Source organism: Theobroma cacao, chromosome 9, assembly GCF_053813885.1.
Source record: "Theobroma cacao isolate CCN51 chromosome 9, ASM5381388v1, whole genome shotgun sequence".
Classification (NCBI taxonomy): Eukaryota; Viridiplantae; Streptophyta; class Magnoliopsida; order Malvales; family Malvaceae; genus Theobroma; species Theobroma cacao.
In genome coordinates, this window is record NC_142647.1 from 38,864,731 (window position 1) to 38,889,253 (window position 24,523).

Genomic DNA, 24,523 nt, shown 5'->3' on the forward strand with positions numbered 1-24,523 from the left:
TTGATAAATTGGTTAGTAATGTAATTGCTATGCTATGCCATTGAGATTTGATCAATTGGTGGATTAAAGATTAGCTACTGCAGCGGTGGGGGGGTTCCGTGGACCAGCCTATTAGAGGGGCACGGTAAACTTTTTTATATTCTCACCTCGGTCGTAGAGGCGCGTAGGGTATTTCTTGAGGTGGGCTTTTTTAGTGCACCTCACGTTAACCACCACGTGAGAGTGAGACTCAGCCAACGCCAAGGAACAGCTGTGATGTTCAACAAAAAATGTGTTTTATGCGAAGTATGAATTTTTAATAGCCTTGGCGGTCTCAGTGGGATACCTTGACGAAGGTATCCGCGAAAATGATTTTGGTAAGAGCCAAGTTTTGTGAGATATATAAGCCATGTTGATTAATTGAGTAAACTGAATATTCATGTTATGAAACATATATTGGAAAAGAATATTTTAATTCGTCTCCATTTACTTGCCTTTAGATAGTTTAGATGGTGTCTGTTTACTCACTGGGATTTTATAATTTCACCACCCTCAATTCCCCACATTTCAAGCTCGGGATAATCGGTAGATAGCTGATTGCATCAAAGACTTCAGTTAGCCTTGCATCGACAAAATTGTAGGTTCACAGACTCGCATCTTATTAGTTAGTTGGGGGCCCACGTATCATTGTAAAAGTAATTTTATACTTTAGTTATTTGATTTAAAGTATGTATGAACATATTTAGCTTTTACACCATGTTTTTGGCAGGTTTTGGTGTTTTCGAAGAAAAATGATGAAAATGCCCCTATGAGCCAAAAAATAATATTTTATTATTTTGATTTGGAAAAGACTTATGATTTCTTGAAATGTGAGATTTAATAACTGTCGCTCACCGGGGAGATGCGAAAGCTGATGCTAAGCCTTGCAGGATTTCGATCGGCATTCGAGGTAATGAGTGCCTATCGGGACATCGCGGCGGTTGTCATGGGCCCGATGGGGAGTTTCGGGTCGTGACAAGGTCTCTTTAGCAAGTGTTTGAAAGAGACTAGTTGAAGCATTGTACTCAGCTAAGTTGAGCGTGAAATCTTCCTATAATGATGCCAACATTGAATGGTCAAATGGTCAATCTATTTTAAACTGATATAGTTATAGGCTTTTGTGGTCTATGGTTTTGTGGTTTTCTCAATTCAATTTTAAATACCAAACTGATATTTGAAATCATTACTTTCATTAAATTTCCACACTCTGTAAATTTTTTCCTTCTCCTACTTTATAAGTGTTTGGAGACAAGCTTTTTTGCAAACGTTTTTGGGCTTGTTAAGGTCAAGGTTTGGACTATTGTGATTCTTAATTGATGAAAATGCATTAAACTCTTTGTCAATTGTTTGATATAGAGTGTTATGCTTAAGCTAATTTCTTCCTATGATTGCACATTACTGATCATGTTGATGGGGAGGCCTTTCACCAATAGGCACTTCCATCTAGCTGATAAATTGCATAATGTGATTACAAATATTTTCACTTACTGTGTGTAATTATATCTTTAATATGCTATAATTTTGGATCCTTTCATTGTATTTTTTGCAATGTTAGAATGCTTAGCCATACATTACAAGGTTGTCATAAAAAATTGACGTCATTACTACATAAACTAGAGCTTAAAATATTCATGAATTCACATATGCACTGAACTCATCAATAAATTTACTCATGCAGAAGTTTAACTTTCAGTAATGGTTCAAGAGTATAATAAATTTTTGTTGGTCTCAAGTAAATGTGCTAGAGGGGGGGTAAATAGCACTTTTTGGTTCTTGACAAGCTGAGGAACTAATTTGAAAAGCAATGAAAATAAAAACAGAGTAGACAATGCACAGAGATTTAGAGTGGTTCGGTCCAAAACCTACATCCACTACCTTAATTATTTAACCAAGGATTTTTCAATCTAATCCACTATGAATTGTGAAATTCACAAGTTTTCACCAAACTTTACAATGGCTTTTACCAGGCTTAGCCAAAACCTTTAACAATAGTTTTTACCAGAATGAACTAAAACCCAACACTTAACTTTTCAAGGCTAAGTTAAAACCTATGCTCAATCAAGCAATCTTAGCTTGAATCAATCTCTTAGAGTGACTTGGTCACTCTAAGAATACAAGGAGAAAAGTGATAAGAGTGTACTTATGATCACACAGTTGATCTAAGTGGTACAAAGTGAAGTACAGATCACAATTACAAAGATAGGAGTTGAGTGCAGTAAATGAGCAGAGAGTATTTGCAGGTTTTTCAACTCTTGTTGTATTCTTAGAAGCCTTCAATACATTTCTAGCCATTGGAAGTCCCTTTTATACTTGGATAATTAGCTCTGCAGTGTGTTAAACAATTTCTGATCGTTGGAAACAATTTTGGTGCAATTCTGGCCGTTAATCTGTCTTTTAGTGCACAATTCAAATTTTCTAGCAGAATGCTCTTAGTCGACTAACTGCGATCTTAGTCGACTAAGTCGTCTCTATCTTCTACTCCCAGTTTCTAGTAGTGAGCACTTAGTTGACTAACTCATTTCTTGGTCGACTAAGTTGATTCTGTCTTTCAACACTCTTCAACCCGCCATTCTTCCAATTTGAATTTTAGCTGACTAACCCTTCGTTATTCAACTAAGAGGCTTTCGTTTTGTTAATTTGTTGTGGCTTCTCACTCATATACCATTTTGATATGTCCCATGAAATTATTTATTTACCATTGGCATACAATTCTTATCCTGCACACTCAAGTAGAATTTTAGACACAAATGAATGAGAATGTTTTATTATCATCAAAAACTAATGGAACCAACAATTTTCACAACATGCCATGTAAAATGCTTGAGAATTTTATTTATGCATGACATGCAAATATTATCTGAGATGGATTGTTTTCTGCCTAATTTTCTCTTTTTTTAGTAGTATAAAATATGTGAAACCATCATGATATTTTTATAGTCCTGATGTACATGTATTTTGCATATGAGTTACTAATTAGTTTCTTTCATGAGAAAATTTGTTAAGTTTGATATCAATATTTTTCTACAACTACAATACAAGTTGGTGATCGTTATTGTTATGAAAAACAAAATATCGGTGAAATATTAAGGAAGAAAACAACTTGAAATGTGTACAAGTTTGTTAGCCAAAACCTCATTTTCTTTTTTGGGTTTCTTTTTTCCTTTGTTTTCTTGTTCTTGTTTGGATATGTTTGATTTGTTTGCTTTGTCTTGTTTTTTTTTTTTTTTTTTTTGCTTGGTCTTGTTTTGATAGTTTTTGTTTTGGGTGGTTGTTTTTGTTGTTGGTGAGAGAATTCTTGGATGGTCAGTTTTTACCACTTCAGTAGCTTCAAGATAAGAGCAACTCAGATTTTGTTGTTGATGTTGTTTCTCTCTTCTTTGATGATTCTTAAAAACTACTCAATGAATTCACCATGGCTTTGTAAGATCTCAGTCTGTGTTAGCCTTTTTCTTGCCATAGCGGTCATTTACTATTATTATTATTATTACTATATCTTTGAGTTTTCTATTTTATTTTCTCCTTAACTTTTCTTTTTTTGATATAGAGATAAGCTAAATGTAGACTTTTAAAAGTTTTAAGCTCATGTTCATCAGTTGAAGGGTAACAGCTACAGTTACTTATAAATTTTCCTTTTTTTAATGTCAAGCCGTGACAACTTAAACCATCTTTTTTGATATGCTTTATAAAGCTTTTCTTGTTCATTTTCTTTGGAAATTTCTATTTTTTCTTCAACAGTAGTTGAACCCCATAACTGCACTGCAAAAAGTATAATTCAAATGGAAAAAGGTATGACTTGTTAGATTTGACCATTCTAGTGATAAAGAAGTTAAAGTTGAAACAAGATTTTTAGAAAGTTGGGTTGCTTCTGTTTTTGCTCATTATTGTTTGATGAGAATGGTTGTTGTTTGTGTCTGTGTGTTAAATAGCATTAGTGCACAGAGAGTTAAAAATGCTTGCATTGCTTTTTGCAACTTCTCTAAGGAGTATAACATTGAAATGTGAGTTGCTTTTCTCTGTCAGCTTTTTTCTTTTCCTGTCTTCTTTTCTGTTCCTTTTTACTCAAAGCTTATGAACCTTGAAAAAAAATTTTGTAGATACTTAAGATGTCTTCAACAAGTGAAACAAGAGTATTACCTTGCAGGTGCTTAAGATGTCTTCAACAAGTGAAACAAGAGTATTACCTTGTGAATTTTAGATACTTTTTTAATATGGCATATAATAACACATTTAGCTTTATGTTATATATGCTTGACATTTTTAGATATTATGTGGTTATGATAATTTTTAATCGTCTGAACTTGATTTTGAATTTTGGATTTTAATACGTAATTTTCTTATCAATTTTGGATGTGAAATATGGATGTTAATTGATAATTTTTTACCGAAATTTTAGTTGATAATTTTTGTTGGAAAGGCATTACCAACGGAACATTCCGTTAGAAATTATTAACGGAATTTAGTGGGAAATGCTTTTCCAATGGAACTGAGATGATACAGTTGACGGATTATGTAAGTTTTCCAATGAAATTTTTAACAGAATTTTTCGTCGAAATTTTTCAGTAGATTTCCAATGGAAAGTATTACCAACGAGGCTTTTACCAACAAAATTTTCAATGAAATTTTTCATTGAAAATTCTTTAGAAATAGGCATTTCCAACGAAATTTTAACTTTTTCCAATGAAAAATTTCATAGGAAAAAACTTGTTTTTTGGTAGTGTATGTCTTAGTAGCTCTATCAAAAGAGACTAGGTTTTAAGAAAGACTATTTGTGACTCCTCCAGCCTTTCTTGAAAATTACTACAAAAGTAAGGTGTTTTGTCAAGGAGACTATTATAGTCTTTCTTGGAAGCATATGAAAATATGATCTACTTAAAGCTATTTTTGTGTGTGTAATATCTATATGGAAGTTTTTGATCATCCCAAATAATAAATACGTACAAGCAAGCGCAATATCTCTATTTTTGTGTAGATTGATGCAGTAGGTTCCTTATGATATAATTTATTTTAAGTTTGTATTAATTATTAAGGCCATGCAAAAGGATGTAATTTTACCCTTTACACATAATAATATTTTTGGGCAACTATAAATATCAATAAGGTTCTTTAGTAAAACTCATTATATTTTGTGCTAAGTGGAAGTTGTTTCCATTCTTAAGGATAGTGGGAGTTGTTCCCATAATCAAAGGTTAAATTAAATTAGACATTTTAATTGATGTTTATACCATTGGTGATGATTACTAGCATGCATATGAAATTTTTGAACTAGTAATATAGGTAAAAAATTAAATGTCTAATTTTAGTCGATTAGAAAATTATAGATATGCCTAATTAAATCTTATGCAATAATATAGTGATTTGGCTTCAAAACAAATTATTGTTGATTTGACCAAATGTGCCAAACTTGATGGTAAAAACTATGATATCTGGCGTAAGAACGTTCAACATCTTCTCAATGAGTAAGAGTTGCTCGATCATCTGATCAAAGAGATGAACACACCTGAAGTTGGAAACACTAACCAACATCGCCGTGACCAAGAGGCCTATGACATTTGGTATGAGAGAAACCGTAGTGCCCGCTTTGCCATGTTAAGCTGCATGCACAATTATCTCACTAGTGAGTTTGAGAACTTCCCAACTACCAAACAGTTGTGGGAACAACTAAAATTCAAGTGTAGTGGAACCACAGCTACGAGGCTTCGTGCCTTGACACTTAAGTTCAATCAATATATGATGAACTCTAAGCACACGATGGCTGAACACTTAAAGGCTATGCAGCCATGATAAGAGAGATGAAAGTAGCTAGCTATGATCTCACAGATGAGCAGCAGGTCTTAGCTGTCATCAAGTCACTCCCAGAGTCTTGATGGGGACATGTTAAACTTATATTAACACACAATGAAAGGATAAAGACTTTTGATGACACTTCCTACCATCTAGAGCTTGAGGTGGAGCGTAAAGAAGTTATCCGCAATATTGCCTTGATAGCACAAGCTGGAAATCGCAAAGGGTATGTTCCCTAGCAAAAGAGACAGCAAAAGAAGGGAAAGACAAAAAATATAAGGCCCAAAAGTGATGGAGTCACCAAGCGCTAAAGAGGCAAGCTTGGTGGGAAGAAGGATCAGTCCAAGTTCAAATGCTTTAACTACGGTAAAAAGGGATATTTTGCTTAAGAATGCACTGAGCCTAAGAAAGTTCGTCCTCCAAACTGCTTTAGAACTTATGTATGTTCTCATGTGTTTATAGCTCATTCTCTCCTTAGTTGGATTGTAGATACAGGAGCAACCAAGCACATAACCTGTAATCGTGCAAGATAAGTAGATTACCATCGTTTACCAACGGGTAGACACTTTATCATGATGGGGAACGGAGAACAAGAAGAGGTTCTAGGAGCAAGAACTTACTAACTCACAATGCCCAATGGGCAAAAACGGCTCCTACATGATGTGCTTCATACTTCGTCCGTACGATGTAATCTACTTTCAGTTTTAGCATTGATGGATTTAGGATTCAATTTCACTTTCAAGAATTATAGTTTGTCTTTTTTTTTTTTTTGAAAACAAGTTTTTTGGTCATGATTGTTTTGAAGATGGTTTGATTATGTTATATTTGGATTCTAACAATGACGTTGCTTTTGTTTCAAATTCTTCTTCTGATGTTATAAATGATTCTGTGAAATGGCATGCTAGAGTAAGACATATTGGGCAAAATAAAATGTCTAGATTAGCTAGAGAAAGGCTATTGGGCTCACTCACCAAAGTTAAACTTCCTACATGTGAGTCATGTCTTGTTGGTAAGTCCAACAGAAAGCCTTTTCGGAAGGCTAAAAGGGCCATTCATCTTCTAGAACTTGTCCATTCGGACATTTATGTGCCTATAAATATAAAAACACGCGATGGTGCATCCTATTTCATTATATTCTTAGATGATTACTCACAATATGGATCCATATTTCTATTGTCTCACCATTCTGAAGCTTTGAATTGTTTCAAACACTTTATGGTAAAGGTTGAGAATCAGAAAGAAGGGAAATTTAAAGTTTTTCACATTGATAGAGGTCATGAATACGTATTTGATCAGTTCAAAGAATTATGTGAGGAAAAGGGAATACGTCGATAATTAACAATACCTAAAACTTCGCAATAAAACAATATTGCAAAGATAAAGAATTGTACCTTATTAGACATGGCTAGGTCAATGATGGCACAAGCCAACGTTCCAAGAAGTTTTTAACGGGATGCCTTTTTTACTATAGCATATATCCTTAATCATGTGCCCTCAAAATCTATTCTCACAACTCCATATGAGTTATGGAATGAAAGTAAGCCTAATTTGGAAGGCTTATGTCCTTAAGGACTAGTAGGGTACATACAGCACTCATCTCATAAATGTAGGAAACTATGCCCTAAAGCTAATAAGTGTGCATTTATTAGATACTCAGAACATTTTAAGGGCTACGTAATGTATGGGGAACACCTTGATGGAGGGCTAACTAAGATGGAATCTCATGATGTTGATTTTCTAGAAAATGACTTCCCAAGGATAGGTGAGGTTAAAGAAAGCCTTGAGCTTTATGAGATGGAGGAACTTCAAGAAAATGTATCCCAACATGAGGAAATAAATGTAAAAACACATCATATCCAAGAGACTGTTGAGGTCAGTGGGAGTACACCACTTGAGTTCTACCAAGATTCACAGTTAGAAAGAAGTGAACGTGGGCAAATACCCCATAAACGATTTAAGATAGAAGGTTAGTCTTTCTTTGGTATTCTTGTGGAAGTTGATGAACCATCTTTTTATGAGGAAGCTTCAAACTGACCATCATCAGACAAGTGGCTTACTGCTATGGAAGATGAAATGAAATCCATGATTGAAAACCAAGTATACGAGTTACTTAACCTTCCACTTGGGTGCAAGGCCATAAAAAACAAATAGGTTTTGAAGGTAAAGCGCAAAACAGATGGAACAATTGAAAAATATAAAGCTCGTTTAGTGAAAAAAGGCTATACCCAAAAAGTGAGTGTGGATTATGAAGAAACGTTTTCTCCTATGATGAGATTTACATCAATTTGCCTTATCTTAACTATAGTGGCACATCTAGATTTGGAATTGTCCCAAGTGGATGTGAAAACTACATTTCTCAATAGAGAAATCAATAAGGAGATTACATGAATCAATTAATTGGTTTTCAAACCAAAGGAAAAGAACACAAGGTGTGTCGCTTGAAACGTTCTATCTATGGCTTGAAACAATCATCTTGACAATGGTATCTTCGTTTTCATCAAGCCATCATTTCCATAGGCTTTGTGATGATTGAAGAGGACCATTGAATATTTGTAACGAGATTAAGGAATAAGTTCTTTATTCTTTCATTATATGTGGATGATATCCTATTAGCTAGGAACAACATGAAGTTAATTGTCACCACTCAAAAGTGGTTGTCCTCCACTTTCAAGATGAAGGACATGGGACAAGCTAAATACATCCTTAAGGTTAAGATCTCAAGAAATCATTCTAAGAAGTTCTTGAGTTTATCTCAACAAAATTACATTCAAAAGGTTTTAAAACGATTTCATATGCAAAACTCCAAGCTTATAGACATTCCAATGGAGAAAGGCCTATATCTCAGCATGGAACAATGTCCTAAAACTGAAGAAGAAAAGAAACAAATGGTGAGAGTACCATACGCAAGTGTTGTTAGAAGTTTGATGTACATTATGATGTGCACTCAACCGGGCATATGCTTTGCGGTTGGTATGGTCAGTAGGTACCAAAGTAATCCTAAGATTGCCCATTGGGCTACAGTCAAAAGGATACTACGGTATTTAAGAAAAACTACTAATTTGGCTTTATGCTATCAAAATGGAAGTGTAAAAGTGGTTAGATATAGTGATGCTGATCACGCCAATGATAAAGATGATCAAAAGTCTACTTTAAGATATGCTTTTATACTTGAATGCGGAGCTATCTCTTGGAGTAACAAGAAGCAGCTTTGTACTACTTTATATACTGTGGAAGAGTATGTAGCATGTTGTGCTATAGTACAAGAAGTGGTTTGGTTAAGGAGATTCTTGCAAAGCTTGAACATTACTAGGCATCTTAGTGAAGCTATTGTACTTTATTGTGACAACACAATTGCCATAGCCTATACAAAAGGTCCAAAGTATCATGGAAAAACCAAACACATTGATACTCGATATGTGACATCATTGCACAAGGTCTTGTTGTGCTGAAGTACATTTCCACAACTGATATGTTAGTAGACCCATTCACTAAACCTATTGCTAGAAATACTTTCCAAAAGCATATTAGGGGCTTAAGGTTATTATGCATTTGATATTCATGTAATATTATTTTTTGAACAATTAATAAATTAAGTTTGTATTGACTTATTTGATCAAATATTGTTAATCAATTATGGCACATATCTAAGGTAATTATTATCACTTGGCTTTATAGATTATTCCTCTCACATGGGATAATTGACCCAACACTACAGTAGTACGTGGGATAAGACTTAAAAGATCATAAGTTACCAAGCATTTTGTGATCTCCTTGTCACATGAGTTATGAGCAAGGATCTTAGCAATGTCACCTTAACTTAGAGTCAACATAAGGCTCATAAGAGTCGAACATGGAGATTATCCACACTCCACGAGCCAGTGATAGCCAGATTTAAATCTTAGGGGATTTAAGTCAATCCTTTTTATAGGGATTGGACCGAGATCCGTATGGTGGTTTGGACATGACAAACCCTAAATAGAAGATCCACCATAACATACATTTCATACTACATGTGCTATTAATTGATCGATGGAAGGGAGTGATTGAATAAATCCTTGTTTCATCACTGTGTGAGCCCTAAGGACTTATGTAGTCCAAATTTAATACCCTTTGGGACTTGGATCTATGATATGAAGTTAAGATTTAGTGTTGCTATTTTAGCATGATTTCTAAAGGTCAAAAATGATGTGATATAGCAAAACATGACTAACAAAGCAGTCAAATCTTAATGGATTGACATGAGTATCTAAGGAAGAGTCATTATACATTGCACATACATGGTCCATAACCCATTGCTTGGGCGGTTATAAAAACATTAGTTGTTAGATATAATCATGAGTTTAGACACATAAAGAGATTTTGCATAGCTCTTACATGGAGGAGGGATCAGAGATGCAAAATCTTGTGTGATTAAAATGATTTGAGGTATGATGAGAACTCGAGCGGTGTTATGTTAGTAAGATAGTAACTTAATATCTTACTGCTCACTAGTACCTTTATTTTCTTATTGGTCGCACGTTTTATTATCCCTGTATGACAATGAATGGACAATGAGTTTAATTGAGAATGGTATAATTTGAAGCCAATGTGTACGAGTGGGAGATGTTGCATTAAAATGTAGTGCATCCACATGGCTTCCAACTTTATTAATTATTTGTGGATAATTAACAAATATTCAATTAATTAATATTGGATATCATTCTGATATTTCTTAATTGAATAATTAAAAAAAATTGAGATAGGATATAAATTTAAATTTAATTTGTTTTAATTAACATAAGAATTATCTATCCATTATATTTAAATTTAATTGGTTTAAATTTAAATAATAATTAATTACTTTTAAATTTAATTTATTTAAAATTTAAAAGTAATATCCTATCTCTATATCCCTAACACATCTATAAATAGTGAACAGACGTACAAATTTTTTACACACAATCAAGAGCGAACGTGAGTTATTCTGTAAGTTAGAATAACCAAAAACTCTTTTCTCTTTTTTTTTTCTCTTCATTCTTGAGCCACCATTAAAGGCCAGAGAGTTTGGAACGTGTAATTTCTTGTAGAGGACTCTAGTAGTCACTTTGTAACAACGAGAGTGAAGAGATCATTGTTTGCCTGCAAAAGGATTTGTAAGGCAAGCTTCTTCAATAAGAAAGGGAGTGAAATATTTATCTGAAAAGGTAGGTCCTTCTCCCAATATTTATGTTCCTAGATTGAATTGCTTCAGATGCTCTTGTACGTATTGTCCAAAATGAAAAAGAAAAACACAGTAAAGAGGATACGATTCCTAAGAGCCACAAGAAAGAGGTAATCTAAGAAAAATAGGTGAGAATTTAGATGTTTAAGGAAGGAATATCCTAAGAGGGAAAAAAAAAGACAGAGTCAAAATCTTTTTCTGTTTAAGCAGTTATCTTGAGAATTTTTTTGAAATCAAGCAACACGGATGGATTTTAGGATGCAATGCAAGCATTAGGCCACTTAAATGGTAACAGACAGAAAAGGATAAAGAAAACAAGCAAAGCAAGGCACTTAATTATATCTCCACACAATTGAGTCTTGACTGGTTACCAAGTAACCCTCCATGCAAGGCAAAGCCTGTGACAGTAGAGAAGACCAAATTCCTCATCAAGAACTTAAAGCCATTAAACCAGTTGAATCAAGATTTTTGCAAATTCTGGCAGGCCTCGGACCTCTATGGAAAAGCTCAAAGGAGTGATAGATTAAAATTGGGATATGGAGCTGCCATCCAAATTACAGTCAAGTCATACCTCCTTAATTTTTAAGCTCCACTTCCCATCAAACTTATTAGTACACTCCCCATATTAGCTAAACAGAATCAAAATTAGTAGTAACCAAGTAGTATTTGGTTCATCACTAGATAATACATGGTATATTCCATCATTTTTTATATGAATTTATATGTTATTTAGCTAATTGTATAAATGTGTCTACCCAACACATACATGACTCTACCCTTTTAAACCCTCATATAAATATTTTATTTTATTATAGTTGATAATGATGGTGATGAATTTTATTATATTTGACAGACATTATTATAATTATTTTTATTATTATTAATTTTAAAATTGAATAATGAAGTTATATTTCATTTTTGATTACTTATATTTTAATTTAGTCATGTCAATCATGTTTAAAATTTTATCACATTAATCGTTATAAATAAATTGTAAATGATGTCGTATCATATAAAATTTAACTTAATCTGTTTAATAAATTTATTGAATATATTTTATCATGTTACACATTTAATAAATATATTCATATCTATTTTTAAAATTCTGACTTGTTTAATCATGTTATATTCGTATTTTACATTTGAAATACATTCTTCATATCCTAGGTAAAGATCTATTATGCATCAAATGATCTCCTTTTGGTACTTCCAACTTGCAACTTGAAAAGGGTCACTTTTTGTTTTTTTTTTTTTTTTCCCAACGTTTTGGTTGGATTATTGCCCAACGTTTTGGTTGAACCAAAAGGTAATGTTAACCTCAACCGTCTTTTCAAGCTTAAATTAGCTATCTCTCATAGATTAATGGTTTTTTATAATTTATGGGTATACATGAAAACTTTATACAATAATGAAAAGAACATCTTTTTGCCAACGAACCTTCTCTTTGGACCACATTGCTTTGTTATTACATAAGTGCTTAAAAGCAAAAACCTTGAAACCAGGCAAGCAACTTCATGCTTGGTTGTTAGTTACTGGGACTAATATGGAATTTTTGTCTCTGAATTCAAAGCTTGTTGGAATATATGCTGGTTGTGGAGACTTGAAATTTGCTGGTTTCATGTTTCAAAAAATCAAAACCCGAAATGTTTTTGCTGTGAATTGGATGGTTTTAGCTTCTGCTTTTAATGGCTACTTTAAAGAGGCAATTGGGTACTTTTCTTTAATGTCGGAATCAATAAACCTTTGCAATAAGTTCACTTTTTCTGTCGTGTTGAAAGCTTGTGTCGGGTTGATGGATTTGGATAAAGGAAAGGAGGTTCATGCTGTTGTTAACAAGTTGTGTTTGGAAAGTGATGTAAGTGTTGGTAATGGTTTGATAGATATGTATTGTAAATGTGGAAACGTGGGTTATGCAAGGAAAGTGTTTGAAAGAATAGTCGAGAGAGATGTTGCCTCTTGGACATCCATGATTTCTGGTTATTTTAATGTCGGAAATAGCGAAAATGCGCTTGTTTTGTTTGAGAGGATGAAGTTGGAAGGTTTGCAGCCTAATGAGTTTACGTGGAATTTGATGATAGCAGGGTTTGCTAGGAGGGGAGATATCAATGCTGCATTTGCTCTTTTTGATAGAATGAATAAAGAAGGAATGGTTCCTGATTTGGTTACTTGGAACGCTATTATTTCAGGTTTTGCTCAAGGCCAGTGTCCTTTCGAAGCATTGAACTTGTTTGGGAATATGTTAGTTTCTGGGATTAAACCAAATCATGTGACTTTAACTGGACTGCTTCCAGCATGTGGATTGACAGGGTCTGTTCAAAAAGGTAGAGAAATTCATGGCTTGATTTACAGATTGGGACTTGATGTCAATGTGTTTATTGCTAGTGCTCTTATTGACATGTACTCCAAATGTGGCAGCGTGAAAGATGCTAGAAATGTATTTGACAATATTCCTAGTAAAAATGTGGCATCATGGAATGCTTTGATAGGATGCTATGGGAAGCATGGCATGGTCGAATCTGCAATAGAACTGTTTGAGAGGATGCGGGAAGAAGGTCTGCAGGCCAATGATGCGACTCTAGCTTCTGTTCTTTCTGCCTGCAGCCATAGTGGTCATGTCGAGGAAGGTTTAAAGATATTTAGGTCGATGAAACAGAGTTATGGGATTGAAGGTGCCAAAGAACATTATGCTTGTGTTGTTGATATGTTATGCCGTTCGGGAAGGATTGTAGAAGCTTATGAATTGGTGAAGGAAATGCCATGTGGAGTTACAGACTCAATTCTTGGTGCTTTCTTCAATGGTTGTAAAATTCATGGGAGAAAAGATTTGGCTAAATTGATGGGCGAACAAATTCTAAAAATGGAATTGAAAAAGCCGGGTGGTTTTGTTACACTATCAAATATTTATGCGGCTGATGGAGAATGGGAAGAGGTTGAGAATGTAAGAAAGGTCATGAAAGAAAAGAAAATCCATAAGAAGCCTGGCTTGAGTTCGGGTTAACAGAGGGGGGCTTTGTTGGGCAATGAATAGAAAAAGAAAGCACCAAAAAGAAATTTCAGAATGATTTTTTGGGTTGAGAAGGTAATGCTTGAACAAGATATAATCACTTGCTATAATACCCAATGTCAAACTGGGTAAAGAAATTTCAGAATGCCATTCGAATTGTGGTGACGTATATAACATATCGCTGCTCTTTTCACCTTCTTTCAAGTTGGTTTTGTATCTATTAGTTGTGTCTGAGATATTTTATTGTCCCTGAATAATATATTGTTATGTGTTCTGAATTCCCTTCTATCTTTCTATACATGCAGATGCAGACGAGGTAAAAACAGCAGAAGATGATGGAGATCTACAGATGTAGTTGCTAGTGTCAAGGGTTAAAACCGATGGAAATAGGAGTTGTGAACATTTGACAGGATTTATTTTAATGAATATACGTGCGTTGTCATACTTAAAACAAAATGTCACAATTGTAATAGAAGGTGTCGGATCATAGTAATTAATAAGGATGTGTGGGGGCCGGGGGGGTGTAGTACTGTCTTACAAACACTCAGAAAATATTTAGTATTAGCCCCCTTGGCCACTTTGTCAATAAAATGACCTCTCCTTTGCCTTTGTCTCATTTGGTAGGTTGGCTTCTTCATTGTAAATCACAAGAATCAAGCCTCATCTATATTGTGCTTAGACAGCTGCCACAACTTTTATGTATCTCTCTGACTACAAAGACATGTTATATTCCTTCTTGGTTTATTTTTTCCTATTTGAGGCCAACATAGCAATGATATTTCTTCACCTAGCAACATAAATTTCCCACTGCTGTTTTTCGGTTTGCGTTAGTCAAATAGGAGCATATTCCCCTTGGAGAAGGCGGGACCTGGGATTCAATCCCTGGCCCACAAATGGTCCTTGCTATTTTGGGTTTGCTAGTTGCAACTCTTTAATGTCTTTTAGCTAAACTAGAACCCCAAATGAGAAAAGGGCAAAAACTCTGCAGCTGTTCAGGGTTTTGCCTATGGCACATTTTGACATTGAGCATATTTGGTAGCATGCTATGTATGCAAAACTGCAGGCTAGATGGACCATAAGCTTAATCCAGTTGTTCCGGACTAGCCTATTCAACTTCTTAATTCTGTTGGGATGGGCATGATCCTTTATACAAGTAGCCGAGTGAGGTTTTCGTGTTTTTTTACTCCAAACCCCACCTTTCAGGTCGAAGTGGCTAAATCCTTGTGTAAGGCCTCTCGAATTTAGATTGCACATGCAAACCTTTGCAGGTTCCCTAGCTCATTACCAAATAATTTGGTTCATAATATCAAATCCACAAGACAGAAAAATCTTAATGTTTTGGGAGAGAAAATTTAGAATTATTATTTTTTATATAAAGTGTAAGGAAGAATGCAAATATTATGTAAAAATTAATTAAAATTCAACAGACTTTTATGTATTTGAAAATAATTATCAGAGTTATCTTTCTTGGAGCAAATTTGGTTATTCATGACCCAAAGCCTGGTGCCGCTGGGGGTTTAGTTGTAGTGTCTGGAACATCGGATCAATTGCGCACTGCGCAGAGCCTTATTCAAGCCTTTATCCTCTGTGGACAAACAGCAGCTTGACTATCTATTCTCGTATGTTGTAAATTTCTCTTCAAGAGTATCTGTTTTTTTGTTTCCTTTTTGGGATAGGTTTCTTTGCTAGAGGTTGCTTGTTCATTCATAAATGAAATGATTGAGGGTTAAAATTAGGTTTCTCGAAATGAAAGTTTCAGTGTATAAAGATCAATTATTGACTGAGAATTGAAAATTCAAAAAAAAAAATGCAGCCTAAAAAAACATAAAAATGAATAATCAACTTGAAGAGAAGCCTTCGAACATTTTTTAAAAAATAATAAATTAAATTGGACTGTCAATGGTGACAACAACTTTTTACTGAACATAATCACCAAGAGTTATTGTTCACTAAAAACAATAATTACATGCTTGACTTGTTTCAAAATCCCATTTTGATGAACTCATTAGTATGGTTGAATGAGATTTAAATGAGACCAGGGGGTCTCAAGGGTTTTGTTTATTTCTCTTGTGCATGGGTCAGACCAATTTATTTAGTATTTTTCTTCTATTGGGGGTGCTTGGGACTTTTTATAGTTTTATTACAAGTTTACTTTTACCTAGCTTTCATGAAATGAGACCAAGATATTGCATCTTGGATTATAATACATTCATACCATTAAGTCAATTATATTTTTGGAATACATATATACATTATATAAGACTTTGAGAAGTCCAATGATTAAAGATTTTAATTACTAGTGTACCACTGTTATTTTCTGATTTCATAATCATGATTGGAAATACTTTGATACCCTAGTTTCAATATGCTGTATAATATATTTTAATTCACATGTAACAATCATTCTAGATGCTCTGACAATTACTTCCTAAATTGCAAAATTTTTTAAAATATTCAATATCTTGTTTAAAACTGTTTGAATAATGATCTATATTATTATATATTTTTATGAGATATGTGAATAAATAAAAACTATATAATCATATAATATAATTTTCACGAGGCGTAGAATTAATCAACCACACAGCGTCAAAAGGACTTGGATATCATGGTAATCTTTACATTGCATTGTTGTATGTAGAGATAGGAGTCTAAATGAGTTTGGAAACAGGCTTAAATAAAAAAATAACTTCTAAATGACGGTAATTTTTTAAATTAAATCTCTCATCTTTTATTGTATTCAAATAAACTTTTAAATTTAAATTTGTATAAAAAAACCTAATAAAATATTAATCTTTGTTAGATCTAATGTCTCTAATCATTTTATACCTATATAATATATGACCTGATTCACTTATGTTGTCACATATAGATTGTTGCTATGACTAAATAGCTAAACACGTCCATCGTCATGTGATCATGTTAGTCAATAAAATCATATATTAAGTATATATAAAATGTCATGTGATCATGTTAGTCAATAAAATCATATACTATGAATATATGAAATGTCAATTGTTAGTGAGTTTGATGATAATTAATTATTTATTAAGATTAAGAGCTCGTTTTGAAGATAAATAAAAGTTTGAGGACTCGTTTAAGTACAATAAAATATGAGAAAGTTAGGGCACATTTCTTTTGACGTAAAATATTTTTCGAAAAATGATTTCAAGACTTATACTTGTTTGGAAGACAAAATTTTATTTCAAATGTAAAATATTTTTCGAGTCACAGAAAAAATACTCATTGACCACGTAAAATGTTTTATGCCCTCGAGAGGCGTAAGATATTTTTTGAAAAACAAAAAAAACTGCTTTTATATTAAGTTTACATAATAAGTTTGATAAATATTAATATTTAATTTGAAATATTAAAAAAATTTAAAAATATTAATATTTAACTTTTAAAAAATTTTAACTTAAAATATTAATATTGAAATTATTCAATATTATTAAAATTAAAAAATATTTTTAATAAAATTATTCAATGCAATTAACATTTTTATTTATAAATTGAATAAATCTTACTAATAATTATAACAAAAAATATTTAAATGATCGTCATTTAATGAATACCTATTTATAAATATAGGTTTACTATATTTACACAATTAATGAATATTGATATTTTTATAGTGTTATGGTAAAAAAAATGATGAGATGGAAATTTTTTAGAAAATTAGAACTTACTTCATTGTAATATGTGGTTAAATATTTTGAAAAATATAATTATTAAATTTTTTTTATTTTCATTTTCATTCTTAATCTTTATGTGAAAACAAATTACACTATTATTTTGTAATCAACTCCTATTTATCATTTTAACATCCAACTAACTCCAACAATGATGTGAACAGTGATGGTGGAAAATATTTTTCACAAAATGATCCCAACAATAGAAAATGTTTTCAACCGTTTATCTAAATAATAAAAAACATTAAATTTTTTTCTAAAATATTTTACATTGAAAATTTTTCTTCAATAAATTATTTTTCGGTAAGCATACAGACCATTGGTTGAAACAATGGCAATAATTCATAAGCCTTTTGACTATTTAAACCTGGAAAATATGTTCAATAAAAGCCTAAAGCTGAAAAGAAAAGAAAAGTGAGCACTTCTATTTTACGGGAAAAAAAAAATGGTGAAGTACTCGTGGGAAGAAACTTAAGAAAGGAAAGTCTTACCTCCCAAAGGCGTGCTAAGAAATTTTATGCCTCATAAGTCACTAAAACATTTTGTCGATCATAGAGGGAAATATAATACATTGACTATTTACTAAAGAAAAATATTAAAGTGTTGGATAGTTTGACTACTCACAAAATATATATATATATTTATAAATTTATTAGTTATTATATTTATATCAGTCCTGAATAGTCAATCTTTGTAATTGAAAACATATCTCTGCAATTTGAAAATCAGTATACTTGGATTGTCTCAAAAATATTGAATTAATTTGGTTCCCATTTTTTATTCATAGATTATTATGTAATCAATCTTAAAAGGAATATTCTTTTAAGCTTTTAATTAAAATATCATATATATTAATTTTAATTCGATAAAATATTAAATTGCAAAAAAAATTATAATAAATCATCAAACTAGAATAACATTTATACGAGGACGGGAATTAACCTTTTTAATGCATTTAATTTGAAGGTTATAAGTTATAACATACACAAGCAGGCGAGACAATTTTTTTTTTTTTATGGATATATTGGTGAAGCTTTTCGAAGGTATTAAAAATAAATATAAAATGAGTAATACTACTTGTCCTAATACTTTTGTTTCAATTTTCCAATTTTATTTGATATGGTAAAAAATTTATGGAACAAATTGAATAATATTACCAAGTTCATGGATTGATAAAGTATTCCTATTTACAGGAATCAATAAATTTTTATGATGCCAGTGGAGCAAAAATTAAGGCAAAGTCTAATCAAAGTTAGAAGGAAGTCAAAAAGTTTGAAGTGTGATATCCAATAAATTTATTACTAAAAAGCAACTTATAATTGAAATACAGCGCATGCTTGTACCCAGATTTTGATCAAAGATGCCAAAGTAAATGACTTCCATTATATGTCTTTTTCATATTTGGCTGTAACCCATTTTACAAATTTGTCAATTTCATCTTTTTTAAAAAAAAAAATTAATATACTTTTGCACTTTTGCTACCAATTTGTTGCTTATTTCACAAGGCTGTTTAAATACTTACACAAAATATAGTATTTCTTAATTATCCAACTTATATTCACCCCCAAAATTGAAGAAATTTGAAACGAAATACCACTAATATCTATTTATTTATTTATTTATCTGGTTTTAGGAAAGCATTTATAAGATAAGATCCGCTATAAGAAACCAACAAACATAGGCTTCTTTTGCTCCTTTTTATTGCTCTTGCTTTCGTTTGATTGTTTGTATGATACAAAAGTCACACCACCCACGCCTTTTTCTTTTCTTTTCCTTTCCTTTTTTTTTTATTGATCATTTATTAAAAAAATCATTTTCATAATGTGCTTTTCCCATTTGTTTCCCTCTTTTCCCCCCCAAAGAACACATTGCAACTATATAAACTTTTTTATATTTGTTTCACCAAAATTACAAATTTTGTGTTTAAATCTTTTTAGAAGTGGTGTAAATAAATACATGGGAATGAATAATCTTACATTGTATAACCTAATCCCTATACTCAAAAATATTTCTTTTGTAAGATAGGTTTTCTCATAATTAGTCTCCCACTTCCCAAAAAAATAAATAAAAGAAGATGAAGGAAAAGCAAAGAAAACCCATTAATCTATGAATAGACCTAAAGGCTTATAGGACCACAACTTTATTATGATTTATTTTGGGTGCAACCTAGAAAACAATAAGGAGTAACCATGTGTTGATTTTATTAAAAACTTATATGCAGTAAATTTATTGAAATTTACATGAACAAGGCATGTCATAGTCACGAATATTGGGAAGCAAATTTGTCAATTTTTTTAGCAAAGAAAAAAAAAGAAAAGAAAATCATTACCCCACAGGACCTCTTTGGTTAATTAAGTTGGCATGATCATTCTTTTTGGATGTAAGGAAGAAACTTTTGTGGTTTTACATGATTAAAAAAAATCATGCAATATTGAAAGCCTGGGAACTCAAAATACAAGAGCAATACATAAAAGCAGTATACCATTTTATGTAAAAGTAACAACAACAAAAATTATGTGGTCAATTTTTTAAAATTAGAATTAAAATAATTCATTATAAAGAGATGAACAAAAATAGTATTGAAGACCTACTCATTTGCATTTAATTTTAATGTTTTAATAGTACAAGTGGAAGACTGGATAAATTGTTACAAAACTAAAATCTAATCAAAGTATCTAAATTTGAATTTGAAATAAATATTATCTTATCTAAATTTGAATTGAGATTCATATCTTATAAACTTATTTTTATTTAAGATTGAATCGAGTATAAGATTGGCTTAAGTGTTTTGGACTATCTAACACTTCCTTATTAAATTATTCTCTTTTTGAATATAACTGGATTGGAACTAATCTTGACAATTTTAAACACAACATGTTAACACGACACGAGAAGATAGTGGTTAAATAGGTTTTGAGTTTAGCCTTAACGTGTTTCGTGTCTAATCGTATCTGACACGTTAAGACACGAAAATTTTCGTATCTTAATGTATCTGACACGACAAACACATTTAAAATACGTTTAAACACATTTACTTAATCATGTTATCGTGTTTAATCGTGTTATCATGTTTAAACGTGTATACGTGACACATTTATTAACCTATTAAAAATTAATAGTTAAAAACTATTTTAACCTTATATAAATAATTTTAAATAATTATTTTAATAAGTTTTTTTAATTTTATAAAGGCTATAATGTAATTATACATGCTTAACCCTAAATTTTAACTTTTGATGATTATTTGATATTGTTATTATTATTTTTATTATAATTATTTTTATAATTATAGATTTTAAATTTAAATAATAAAATTATATTTAATTGTAAATATTTTTATTTAATCGTGTTAAACGTGTTAATCGTGTTATTAATCGTGTCGTGTCATATATTGACACGTTTAATAAACGTGTTAATCATGTCGTGTCGTGTTTTAAATTTGAGACATGAATATTAAACGTGTCGTGTTCGTATTTAATCTTAACGTGTTTCGTGTCTAATCGTGTCTGACACGTTTACGATACGTTAACACGAAATTGTCAGGTCTAATTGAAATATTATCTTATTATATGTTCATCTTTCCAGAAGATATGTTGATCCCTTAAAATGTTGAAATATCATTGTATTATATGTATGTTTATGATCAAGACATACAAGTTGATCTAGTATTCATATGCCCTCACTCTACTATATTTTAGTTACTTTGTGTAACTTGAAATAAGACGTATAATCATTGTCATTAGCGATGGCAAGTGTGCTAAATGAAAAAGAGCATTTGCCTTGACAGTAATTTATTTATTTCAAAATTAATCTTGTTTTTATATTTGAACATTTGACTTATTGATTGATACATGATTCTCTATTTAAAAAATAGAGTTCAAATCCTCTTTTTTTAATTATAAAAAAAAATCTTGTTTTTACTAAAAAATGGGTAATATAATGAAATAAAAAAGAAAAGAAAAGAAAAGAAAAGAAAAGAAAGAGAGCATATGGTAGCTACTATCTAGTATTAAATTGTGCACATGTGAGCTTTATCAAAGACATGGAAGCAAAGTGAGGTTAAGTCTGAGTCTTTGAAGGGAGAACAAAATGGCAAGCAAGTACATAAATGAGTTCGTATCTACATGCCGCTGCAGCTGTTCCTCTCTGTCAATTTACCAAAATAACCTTTACATTTTAATTTTGATACACACGCCAGCATACACACGCAGACTTGAGAGCCAAACCCAATCAACAAATATCTCTTCAAAGCTTTCTGTCTGCTCTCTCTCTCTCTCTCTCTCTCTCTCTTAACCATGTTATTGAGAAGGAACCTAACCTTAGTCTTTTCAAATCTGTTCATTTCTTGATCTGGGTTGTAACACTCTTTCTTTCTCCAGATCATAGTTTTCTTATTTTTTTTAACCATCAAAGTTTGAAACTTTCATTGCTTTTTTTTGTTATCCCAAGTTTTAACTTTCTCTAATAAACTAACACCGAAAACAAATCCCATCTGGGTTCTTCCTTTTCTTTTAGTATGTTTGCTTGGTTTTAACAGATTCACGGTAATGGGTTTCTTGTTAAAGATGCATATTGACTTTGGTTCATTTCAGGTTGGTTCTACGTCTCTGTCTCTCTTATCTATCTTTATATCCATTTTTGATTGGAATATGGAAATTTTGGTTTTGTTTCTTTTAAGTTAGTTCTTTTCTGTCGAGTTCATTTATCATGAAATATAACTGCTTTTTGTTGGATCTTGATTGAATGAGCTAGTAAAGATTGTGAATCCTTTCCAAAGTTTAGGTTTTTTTTTTTTGCATTTTCATTCTTTGATATTTTATAATTGGTTGTTTTACCCTTTTTCTGTTTCTTCATTTAGTATATATTGCTTTTCTTCTGCTACAATAAATCTGAGTTCATGTAAATTTCAATACTTTGTAGCAATCATTTTAAGGCTGTCCACTTTTTTTTTTCCTTGTTCATACTTTGATTGGATATTTGCGGTTGTAAATTCACTTTATTCCAATTGGATGCGGCGGAAATGTTGGAAAAATGGTCTATTTCAATTTTAAATTCTGCATATTTTACAACTTGAAACTGAAAAAGCAAAATACTTTTGTCAATTTTAATGTATTAAGAACTTCACTCAATCTAATTTACCGTCCATAGAAAGAGGTAACTTGAGTTTTAATTTTTTTTAATCCTTTTTTCTCATGGCAACTAAACTAGGATTATTTATCCTCAGGTGTCCTATCTGCAGCTTTTAAAACCCATATTTTGTTGTATCCTGAAAATTGAATCAGCCCTCGTTAGTTCACTTAGAAAATGGCATCTCTTAAGTTAATAACAATGGTTTGGCTAGCCGTGTAAGTATTTGTGCACCCATAATATTCATTTATGTGTGATAGAGAAAGTTTTTGGTGCCATAACACTTATTGTGTGCTTGTCTTCATCAAGGTTCCCATTTGAGCTGGAAAGTCTTTATCAGTAAAGTTTTCCATGTCAGCTGGCTAAGTATTCTTTTGATAATTCCATTATCATTCAGATTCTTTTATTACATCAGTCCACATCTTCTTTGCTGTTTAGAATGTCATGACATTGCTTTTTTTTTTTTTTTTGAAATATTGAGCTGCATATGTGATGAATTTAATTTTGATCTTTGTTAAAAATTACTGAAATCTGTTATCCTTTATTTAACCGAACTCTTTTGTCTGTGGATGTATGGTTTGGCAGATTGCAACTTTATTTGTATGAGAGCTTTTCATAGTTGGGTTTAAGATTATGGGCAGAGGTAGAGGAAAGGGAAAGAAGTTGACTGTTAGCAACCATGAGGATGCTGGAAGTGGTGAAGAAGAGAAGATTCCTGCGCAGAAGAGAAGAGGAAGGCCACAAAAACCATTAAAGGATGAAATTGATGAAGAAGAAGTTGAAAAACTAGAAGAGGAGGATGGTGAGAACGGAAAAGCTGGTATCACAAGCAAAGAGAGAAAGAGTCCCTCTGCTGCAGAGAATGGAAAAAAGAGAAAACGGAACTCACAGGTTAAAGAGAAGCCTGATTTGGTCAAAGAAGAGAATGGTGTTGGCACCAGATCAAGCATTGATGACTCAACAAAGTCTACTGGGTTTCGGCAAAATGGGAGTAGGCGGAAAAGTAAGCCACGTCGAGCAGCTGGAGCAGTTGTTGAATGCAAGTGAGATCATGGCTGCTTCTTGTGATGGGGCTCTTCTTTTTCACTTTGCCAGATACATAATGAGATAGGAAGTGAGTCCTAGTAAATCTCTAGTCAATATTGCATTTCGGTAATTGTTTCTTTTTTTATTTTTGGCGGTTCCCTATCTTTAATTCCTTTTCTATTTATTTGATTTTGGAGTTTTGGAACTGATTCTGCTGGTTGTAATTTTTGATAATTCTATTATATTCCATATCATCACTGGATTCTTGTAATATATCATCTGGATTACAATGCCAAGCTCTTCTTTTCACTTTATCTGGCAGCTGATTATTACCAGGTAGGTACCAACTATCTAGTGCAACTAATCTTTTTGAGTTATTCAAAAAGTGGGATCGGTTTGATTGAAATCTTATACTATGTGTTCAATGAATTTTGGCTGAATTTGTTGTTGGAAGGACTTTGAGAACTTTGATTTTGTCTGAAAGGTGGGGCCAAAGCTTCGCCAACTTCTTGAGGCCAATGCTTTTATGCTAACATGGGCTGAGACTAGAAAGAGACATCAAATATGTGGTCTTGGGGTTTAACATGTCTTATATTTGTTGATGTGGATACCTTTTTTGGTGGTTTTTGGTAATTCATTCCTCCTAGGGTTGATAAATTCAAGGTCTGTAGAGAA

General features: G+C 32.0%; 2 protein-coding genes across 2 annotated transcripts; both read left to right on the forward strand.

Annotated features, from left to right (window-relative positions):
* The first annotated feature begins 12,349 nt into the window (after window positions 1-12,349).
* LOC18589718 (PPR superfamily protein) lies at window positions 12,350-14,757 on the forward strand. The gene is made up of 2 exons (XM_007014814.3): window positions 12,350-14,078; window positions 14,309-14,757. The coding sequence occupies exon 1, from the start codon at window positions 12,408-12,410 to the stop codon at window positions 13,995-13,997; it is 1,590 nt and encodes a 529-aa protein (XP_007014876.3). The 5' UTR covers window positions 12,350-12,407; the 3' UTR covers window positions 13,998-14,078; window positions 14,309-14,757.
* A 7,148-nt stretch (window positions 14,758-21,905) lies between these two features.
* LOC18589719 (uncharacterized) lies at window positions 21,906-24,144 on the forward strand. The gene is made up of 2 exons (XM_007014815.3): window positions 21,906-22,287; window positions 23,408-24,144. Exon 2 carries the CDS (start codon window positions 23,456-23,458, stop codon window positions 23,867-23,869), a length of 414 nt encoding a protein of 137 aa, XP_007014877.1. The 5' UTR covers window positions 21,906-22,287; window positions 23,408-23,455; the 3' UTR covers window positions 23,870-24,144.
* The last annotated feature ends 379 nt before the right edge of the window (window positions 24,145-24,523 follow it).